The 10,374-nt window shown below is 36.8% G+C and overlaps 1 protein-coding gene across 1 annotated transcript; it reads left to right on the top strand.

The window, feature by feature from the left end:
- The first annotated feature begins 7,461 nt into the window (after nt 1-7,461).
- Nucleotides 7,462-9,632, top strand: LOC140135938 (corticotropin-releasing factor receptor 2-like). Its single transcript, XM_072157634.1, has one exon. The coding sequence runs from the start codon at nt 7,717-7,719 to the stop codon at nt 8,752-8,754; it is 1,038 nt and encodes a 345-aa protein (XP_072013735.1). The 5' UTR covers nt 7,462-7,716; the 3' UTR covers nt 8,755-9,632.
- Nucleotides 9,633-10,374: the final 742 nt, after the last annotated feature.

Raw genomic sequence — 10,374 nt, 5'->3', positions numbered from 1 at the left:
GAAGCAACTCAGATATTGTCCTCATTGCTTTTATAAATTGCATAAATTGCAACACCTGTGGCTATTTCTACAATTTGTAAAAATTGCTTACGATACATGGCTATTTGTGCTATTTGTACAAATTGCACACTTTATTGCAACGGTAGGCAATTTGTGCAATTGACTGACATAAATGGCACAAATTGCAACACCTGTGGCTATTTATGCAATTTGTAAAAATTGCTTACATACGTTGCTATTTGTGCTATTTGTACAAATTGCACACTTTCCTGCAACTGTAGGCTATTCGTGCAATTTACTGACATAAATTCCACAAATTGCAACACCTGTGGCTATTTATGCAATTTGTCCGACATAGATTGCATCAATTGCAACTAAGGCTGGCATTTTCGGTCGGGTAAACGGGTACCGCCGAGATTACATTACCCGGTAGGAAATACCCTCCCGGGTACCAAATTCAATCAAATTAATTTTTTATTTTTTCTGTTTTGTAGTGTCCCTGGACCTAGACCTAAATGCTAGGATCATTCATGGTTGACCTAAAAAAAAAAAAAAAATTTCAAATATTTTGTTATTTTTAATATGAAAATTGATAATTTGTATTCATGTCATAGTCTATTAATGATTTCAAAATGCATTCAAATTCAATACATTTTGACATGAATACAAATTATCAATTTTCATATAAAAAATAACAAAATATCTTGAATTTTTTTTTTTTTTTTTTAGGTCAACCATGAATGATCCTGGCATTTAGGTCTAGGTCCAGAGACACTACAAAACCGAAAAAATAAAAACTTAAAAAAAAAATTTAAAATTTTTTTTTTTTTTTTTGCAATTTGGTGCCGGTTACCCGCCAAAATTGCGGCGGGTACCGGGTACAAAATTACCCGAAAATGCCAGGCCTAATTGCAACTATCTGTGGCTATTTATGCAATTTGTGAAAATTGCTTTAAAGCAACTGGCTATTTGTGCAATTTGTGCAATTTGTGCTATTTATACAAATTGCACACTTTCTTGCAATTGAAGGCTATTTGTGCAATGACCAATCCTGCGCCTTTATGTACTGCACAGGTTCGCAGGTTACCAGTTGCTCTCGTCTATGTAAAATCGGAAATCGCGGTGCCTATAAAACGTGGCGCACATATCATGACATCGGGAATTGACGCAAATTTTACGGTAAAACTAAAAGCATGCCTTCGCCGTTCAGTTAGATCTCACGACCTTGCAGTTCAAATTCCAAGATCTAACCTTGTTAGTCATGAGCGGTCTTTCATTCCATCTACAGCCCGCACATGGAATGCACTCCCGCCTCACATTCCTGGAATTGCGAAAAGGAACAGCTTCAAAAAGGAGGTTAATAGCTATCTAGGCGCCAACCCGTCAGCTTTATTGCAACGATAACAGCTGTTAATGCCTTGATATGTCTTGACATAAAAAAATAAAAAAAATTCATATTGAGAAAATATTCTAGATATATGACTTGTTGTACTAGGTGATAGACTAGTACTTTCCAGTAACTATAACTCGGGTCTAGTCTGTATCTGCATCTGCTAGCTACTGTGTAATCTCCAATAGGATGTCCAACACAGGGCGCTGACGCGGAGCAAGGCAGCGGGCAATTAACGAAGAAGGGCCCTCCTGGTTAACTCCAGTCCAGAGGGTTGCAAGCTTGCAGCTGACGTTTGAAACTTTCCGTAGTTGGGGACTGCCTAATTGAAGGTGGAAGTGAGTTCCACTATGCCGTTGTCCTAGTCCGAATAATCAGACCCAGAACAAAATATTAATTTCTGACATGATCGTGTACTGGGTCTGAACTGTTTCCATATGAAATCTTGATGGCAAATTGGACAATAGAAGCACATGGTTCTACGTGACAGCTTTTTAATCCCTATTCATGTTACGTGAATCACGCTACTGTGGACCATCCTTCTGATACTTGAGTGTTTGGACAAGCGGAACGGTTTTTTTGTCTACCTCTCTGTTTGTAAACAAACCAGGAGGTCGAAATCGTCCTCCTCGCCGAATACGAAAGTCAGCGTAATAGTATGGCACTGCCGTTGTCCTAGGTTTAGGAAGAAAGGAATACTTGTAGCAGTCCTTCTGAGTGGGAATTTTCCTAAATGAAGTAGCAGATGTTTGTCTCTCTGTGATGACTGGTCTCCCCCTTGATGCTAAATTTGCGGAGGTCAATAGCTGCAGATTGGTTTGTAGCTTTGTAAAGAAGGATAAGACAGACTCTCAGGCGTCTCTCTTCTAATGTGGCCCATTCAAGGTCTTTCTTCATGGATGTTACACTACTTTCCCTGCTGTAGTTCCCTGTAGCAAATCTGGCAGCACGATTTTGCACCACTTCAATGCGATCAATGGATACTTGGTGATAGGGGTCCCAAATTGTGCCACAATATTCAAGCTGTAGATGTCATAGTGATTATTTTAAAGAAACTAAACTGTCTTGCATTTTGCTTGCAAGTTGCAGGTCATCCTATCCCGGGCATCCTATAGCCTATACATATCATGTACACAACACATTGCACCAATACTGTGAATACATACACTTGATACACGCGATGTCAATACAGTATCACTTTCTGAAAGTTGCTGGTAACTTCAAAACACAATAATAAAATACTGGACTTACCACGTCTGAAGAAACTTGATCAAGTAATGTATTCCAATGTTTATATCCGTTTGGATTTACTATTATTTCTTCATGTTGAACTATATAAGTAAAACTTTCAAGTAATTTATGCTACACCTTCAAGAAGTCACTTCGATTTATCACCTGCAATCAGATAAACAATTGTGGTGTTTCTAGATTATTTTTCTTGAAAGTGAGAGTTTTTAAAAACGATGGCGCTAAATCACTTTCGATAGCGGTCTCTGAGCAGTTCTAAGTGATCAGAAAATACTTGGGGTGGGGGTGGAAGGTTCAAAAAGTTTTAGGTCTCTATAAAGGGGGTCAAAAAGTTTTTGCAGGGGGGGGGGGTCATAAAATTTTTAACAAGAAAATACCAAAAGAACGAGAACATACAAAACATTTTATCATGGTACCAATAAATGCGGTGGTAGTATGAACGGACCTTAACCCAGGGGCGCGGCGGAGCAAGCGGAGGACAGGGTGGACGAAGTCCATGGGCCCGATGGTTTAGGGGCCCCGAGCAAAAGGGAAAATGAGGTGCAGAAAAAAAACATGTAACTATAGCCTATAAGTACAGCGTTTTCTCAATTAAATTGAATAAGCGTTTGGTCAGTGTCCTAGTACCGGTACCGGTACCAGATCTTGATGGGTCCCCCGGTAAGATTCGCCATAGGCCTAAGGAATAGGTTCAATAAAATTCGTGAAAATAATACTGTTTAAATTTAACATTTCTAATCGGGACTGATGCAATAGAAAGAAGAAATTCGCCACTACATGATGCAGTAGGCCTACTAAAATTTAGAGAAAATAATGTAAAATACCGTAGGCCTATTAGGCCTACTTCTAAAGTAGAAAGATGCGATGAATCGGCTGAGATTCAAAATACTATCTTCAGTAGATAGGCCTAGGCCTATGGCTGAAAAAAGTCATAAAACGGGCACGGTTACTCTGCGCGAATTAAATTATTATTTTTTAATGTTTTTGCTTGCTATCTTCTGAAGATAGCAATTTTTGTCAGCTTCATCATTTTAACATTTCCTTAGGCCTAATGCCGATTTTTCTCTAAGCGCGCAGCCCCCGCAGTTTTGCCATTTCGTACAGTTTTTCATGTTTTTTGCTTGCTATCTTCTAAAGAGACAAAATGACAACAGCCATTTCGTGGCGTACTGAATCATCATCTACAACGCGTGTTAGGCAATGTTTTCCTTTTTTTTTTTTTTTTTTTTTTTTGAATATTATTATTTTTTATGTTTTTTGCTTGCTATCTTCTGAAGATAGCAATTTTGGTCAGCTTCGTCATTTTAACATTTCTTTATAGCTTGCATTCGGCCTAAAATGATGCCGATTTTTCTCTAAGCTCGCAGCCCCAGTCAATGATGCCCCTGATGATGCAGATCGTAAATGATGCATGCAGTAAATGGGCTCGCGGGTGTTCACAGAAGATGATGCATGTCGCAACGGGTGATCAAGTTGCAAATCGCACCGTAAATGGTATCTTGGGTAGATAAAAAAAACAAACAAACAAACAGACAGATAGGTAGACAGACAAACAGACATGAACATATAAAAAATATACCAAATGCTCTTTCTGACTCGTCTCATGCTAAGTCTTACGATTTCCTTCTTTTTTTTGTATTTTTCATTAGGTTTAAAAATGCTATCATCAGTAGATAGGCCTAACAAAATATATTCAAACTTTCTCAATTTCTAGAATGACAATACTGAAACACTTTTGTTCACAATCCTAAGTCAGAATATTATTAAATTATAAATTGCGTACGACAGCATTTTGTTAATTTCAATCAATATTTTGCTCTTTTGCTATCTACTAAAGATAGCTCAAATTTAATTCATTTTGTTATTTCCTATAACGAAATAAATCGATGTAATCATGGTAATAGCGGTACTATCTGCTAAAGATCGAATTAAAATTTCTTTAGCGCTATAATTTTGTTACATCCACGTGTGTTTGCTATCTATTGAAGAGATGCCTAATTCAGATTTAATGGATGTTGTCATTTTGTCTCTTCAACGAGGTATCAGCATGAGAAACAAAACAGCCGCATTGACTAAATAAAAAAATTAAAATAACAATAGGCCTACTGAAAAACTTTTGTTCAGAATCCTAAGTCAGAATATTATTAAATTAAAAAATGTGTACGACAGCATTTTGTTTATTTCAATCAATATATTTCTGCTTCATGCGCTAAAGATAGGCCTAGCTCAAATTTAAGGCATTTTGTTATTTCCTGTAACGAAATAAATCGACGTTTTTACTGTTGTAATAATGGTGCTATAGGCCTATAGAGAAACAGGCAGATGCGAATTTAAAACAATCGGCATTTGGCCTATATGCCAAGCTATTAAAAAAAAAGGGGGGGGGGGGGGTAAAAATAGAGAAACAGGCAGATGCGGAAAGTAATGAGTCTGTAATATCGCTTAAACTTTCAGATCGGGACTAATGTATAAAGACAAAATTCGCCGCTACATGATGAAGTTAGAGAAAATAATGTAAAACATTACTTCTAGAGTAGAAAGAAGCAATGAATCGGGATGAGATTCTAAATGCTATCTTCAGTAGATATAGCGAAAATCCTAAAACGCGCACGGTTACTCTGGGCGAATTAAAAAAATCGGCATTTGTCCTAAAAGTGCCGCGCTACTACTAAAAAAAAAAAAGGGGGGAAAAGAGGTAAAAATAGAGAAAAGGCAGATGTGGAAATTGATGAGTCTGTAATATCGCTTTAAACTTTCTAATCGGGACTGATGTATTAGAAAGAAAAATTTTGCCGCTACATGATGAAGTAAAACTTTAGAGAATATAATCTAAAACATTATTTCTAGAGTAGAAACCCAGCAAACACAAAACGTTTTCATCATTCGCAAAAGGTTGTCAGAAAACGTTTAAATGTCGGGTTATATAAAGGGTATATTAAGAGTATAAAACGTTTTCATAACATTAAAAACATTTTCTGATAATCTACTGGCCAGCACACACAAAATGTCTTACAGAAAACGTTAAAATGTTGGGTTATATAAAGGGTATAAAAACATTTTTAATAACATTGCAAAAACATTTTTGAAAACTTGATACAAAACAGTCTATACAGAATGTTATTTTGGGGTTGAAAAAATATTTTGCGAAAAATGTTTGCCCAAAATCTTTGCAATAACGTTTTAAAAACGTTTTCATGACCTTTATATAACGCTATATAATGCTATCTTCAGAAGGTAGCCGTTTGCGGGTACGTTCCGAGAAAATGATGCAGATCGTAAATGATGCATGCCGTAAGTGCATGGGCAAACATTCGAAATCACTCATATTTTCAACCACTGGAATCTCAAGGCAGCAAATGTGTAGGATATAGCTCAATTTTGGCCCCCAACTTGTATTTTTGCATAGGGTTCAAATTAAAACTTCACATGCATTTTTCTGGAATTCCAAGCGCTTTTTTCCTCTGGCATCAAAAAAATGGAATTGATTCTGGATTAAAGATTAAAGACTCGCACATTACTTGCGGACTTCAAGATAAAAAAAAAAAGCGGGAAATTTAAATCAAATTTGCTACACAGCTAAAGTACACAATGTGCTTACACTGTGATTTATCAGCCTCCCTGTATGTCCGATGTGTGAAATGCAGCCAATGGGCTGTTCCAGTTAAAATCCTTACACCTATGGAGATCATGACGTCAATCTTGCACACAGGAGTGTAGATATCAAATGTAGTCGCCCATTCAGGCAACTCCATTTGATATTCACACTCCCTGTGTGGAAGATGTCTTTGCCGGGTGGGGAGTATGGAATTCAAATGGAATAGCCTGACAGTTCTTCTTTTGTAGGATTTCAGTATTTAGCTTTTACCAGTAATTAGTAATAAGAAATACATTACAAAAAGATGTGATATAATAACAGCTCTAACTGTATTGTGACAAGCATCGTAATCAATGGGCATTCAACGGCCAAGATAACCAATTTCATTTGACCTCATTATTAGCTAAAAACGGTGAACAATACTTTCCTGAATAACAAAAATGTCACAGAAATACTATGGCTTTAAATACAGGTATGTAAATAGACATGTAAATTATGGGTGTGCATGTCATGTGGTGGTGGTACCTGTAGGGGTGTGTATGTGCATATGTGTATGCCAGGGGTGTGAGAGGCCCTCAGACAAAAACATTACTAAAAAAGCTGAAAAACAGCATACAATCAGGGTAAAAATGCCAAATATGGGCTGATAAAAGAAAACACATAAATTTTGGCAATAAAAAAAGCTGAAATCAGCTTTAAAGTAGAACACTCACATCCTGGTAGCAGACCACATAGCAAAAGAGTGCACTTTTCAGGTGCAATGTAAAATTTTACCCAAAAAGGTACTTATTTGCAAAACAATTAACAAATGAACCATTTTTCATGTTAAACTGTTTGAAATAGCTCCTAAAAGTAAATTTTAGGAGATTTTAGAGGTTAACTTTTCATATGTGACTTTTTTATTTATTTTTGTTTTTTAATTCTGCACCCCAAAAAATAATCATGGTTACGGAGCATGTGTGTATGTGTAAACGGATGCACATTTGCACATTAACTAAATATACAAAAAAACACTTTCCAAGATAAATGTATCTATTTTTGCGAATTATGTCAGACCATTGATCAGTGTTCTATAGGTGCATCCAGTGTAGTGTCATTTTGGTTTTATTATTGCTTACTGAACCAAATATTTTCAAACTTTACTTCCTTTTCCGTCTATTGTGCGCAATTATTTGGGGAAAATTTAAGTAGAGCCCTTAAAGTGAACTTACCTTTTTTTTAAAAGTATTTTGCAATGCTATTTCCTGCTCATTGTAATACATGTCGAGACGCGCAAGGAATCGGACGCAAGTAAATGTCAGTGTGTTTGCAACAAGATTTTCAGCTTTTTACAGACTGTTGAAATTTACCTTTATACCACTTTGTGCTTATGGATATGAACTTTGAATTGAAAATGGTTTGGTTTCTGAACAAACTCTCTTCAAGTGAACAATACATTGCATTGTAATCCAGTTCAAGAATTGCTGCAACTTTAATATACACCATGGCACCTTCAATTCTAACCAAGACCTTTCTTGCTGTAGTGTCTTTGTGGTCACTGGTCATCATGGAAACTTCAGCGATAGAAGCAGGTCTCGTGACTTCGCCGGAACCTAGTGGGGATATCTTAGTGTCGAAAGATCCTACCTGGACATCTACCATGTCTACAGAAGATAATGCTGGTATTACTACAATGTTGGCTAAAATCTCAGCACCGGTCTACCTGTGCTGTACAGGTGTGTCGTTAATAAGCTGTTTGATAGCATTCACTGTATATTTTATTGTCAGAAAATACAAAAATATCAACTCGCAGACGAGGCACTGGATAAACTGGAATTTTATGTTCTCTTTTATTCTTCGCGATGTAACTGTGCTGACAACCATGATTATATCAATGACAGGGGCCGAAAATATTACTACTACAGTACCATGGAAGGTTTTCGTGGTATATACAGTAATACCAAATCTGTTTTGGATGTTTGTTGAAGGCTTACATTTGTATTGGGTAGCCTTTCACACATGGGACAGATTTCAATCATGGTTAAAGTTGACCATGTTCACCATCGGCTGGATACTGCCCGCTTGTTTAACGTCCATCTGGAGCCTGCAACAGTATGCCATGCAGGGTGATTTTGATTTTGAAGAGATTCCTGCGTGGATCTGCATCAGGGCTCCTTTCTACCTAGTGCTACTTCTGAATTTGATAATGATGACAAGAATCATCAACACCATAGCAATCAAATGGCGTACTATTAAATGTCAGACAGAAAAGAACAAAGCGATCATCATCCGAAAACTAGCTAAATCTACTCTTTTAATCAGCATTTTGCTTGGAGTTCCTCAAATAATTCCGGTGATAATATTGAATGTAGTGGAAGATGCAAGTCTGGTCAGTGTCATTGTACAATTCATTAACAGTATTTGGAGCGGTCTGCAAGGGTTCTTGGTTGCTTTTCTTTATGTGTTATTAAATGACGAAGTAATGGTACCAACGAAGAGACGTTTGTCTAGCTTAACATCAAGTCTTCCTACGCATGTTTAATGACACAAATCTCACATGTGTGTAAGCGTTTGTAAATGGTTCTAACTGTGGAGGTGTGTGTGTTTTGTCACATTCATACTGTGGAGTCTGCTAACAACCGTGGAGCTCCACAGTTGGAGATAACCTCAAAAATGGGTTTTTTGAGCCATAGAGGGGGGTATACCACCTGTAATTTTCTGATTAGAGCAACCTCCACAGTATGGCGGTTGCTGTGAGATTTGTGTAAAAAAATCTCCACAGTTTGAATGTGGGTGTGTGAATCTCCCCAGTTGGAAAACACACACACCTCCACACTTGGCAGCATCTACAAGCGGGGGTGGAATCTTATTCCAGTAAACCTATGTAATGTGGGATTAGTATGAATTTGTTAATATATCTACATGACCATGGGCAGGGCTGGATTTACCATTGGGCCCATATTGGGCCAGATGGGCCCAAGTCCAGGGCCCCAAAAATTTGGGGGCCCCAAACTTGCCTTCAGCATCCGAAAACACACATGTTTTAGGCCAAAATATGGTAAGATTGCAACATTTTGCGTGTTTCGCGCGCTCTAGCCTTTTATATAGCAATTTTTATGTTCATTTATAGTTAAAATAGCCCGAAATTGAATTTTTGTGTGTTTTGTGCACATATTAATTGTAAAATCTGAACAACATGCTTGTCTTCATCTAAATTAAATTTAATGCTTCCGCCGCCACTGTCGATAGTACTATACGTAAACCAAAACTTGGCCACTTGACATGCTTGAGTGCACAATCTGCATATGGCTTCCTCACGGTGACTTTGGGGCCTCCAAATTTAGGCCTGGCCCAGGGCCCCAAAAAGGTAAATCCGGCCCTGACCACGGGCAGCATCATAACCAGACCACTGAGAAATGCTGAGTTCCCAGCAAACACAAAAACGTTTTTTAAAAGCGTTTTAAATAAGTTATATTTTGGCTTTTGGTTTAGGTAAAACGCGTTTTAATAACATTAAAATGTCGGGTTATATAAAGGTCAAGATAACGTTTTAAAACGTTTTGTATGAAAACACACTACCACAATATTTTTAATGTTTTCAAAAAATATTATTGTAAACTATTTTGCAAACATTTTTGCCAAATATTGTGTCAATACTTAAATAACATTATGTTAAAATATTTGAACCCAGCAAACACAGAAATGTTCTTAAAATGTTTTTTCAAAACCTTTTAATTTATAACATTTAAATGTCGGGTTATATAAAGGTCATGAAAACGTTTTTAAAACGTTGTTGAAAATATTTTGGGCAAGCATTTTTCGCAAAATATTTTTTCAACCCCAAAAAAACATTCTGTTTAGAATGTTTTGTATCAAGTTTTCAAGGATGTTTTTGGAATGTTATTAAAACGTTTTTATACCCTTTATATAACCCGGCATTTAAACGCGTTTTCTGTAAAACATTTTTGTTTGCTGAGCAGTAGATTATCAAAAATGTTTTTTAAGGTTATGAAAACGTTTTATATTCTTAATATACCCTTTATATAACCCGACATTTAAACGTTTTCTGACACCTTTTATAACCTTTTGCGAATGACGTCGAAAACGTTTTGTGTTTGCTGGGTTAGCACCTATACCACACAGTATACACAAAAGAATAGAA

The sequence above is a fragment of the Amphiura filiformis genome, chromosome 16 (assembly GCF_039555335.1).
Source record: "Amphiura filiformis chromosome 16, Afil_fr2py, whole genome shotgun sequence".
NCBI classification, from domain to species: Eukaryota; Metazoa; Echinodermata; class Ophiuroidea; order Amphilepidida; family Amphiuridae; genus Amphiura; species Amphiura filiformis.
Note: the sequence above shows the minus strand (reverse complement) of the source record. Positions and strands in the feature narration are given on the sequence as shown.

Excerpts from the sequence above, each read along its gene's own strand:
- LOC140135938 (XM_072157634.1), top strand. The coding sequence starts at position 7,717 with ATGGCACCTTCAATTCTAACCAAGACCTTTCTTGCTGTAGTGTCTTTG.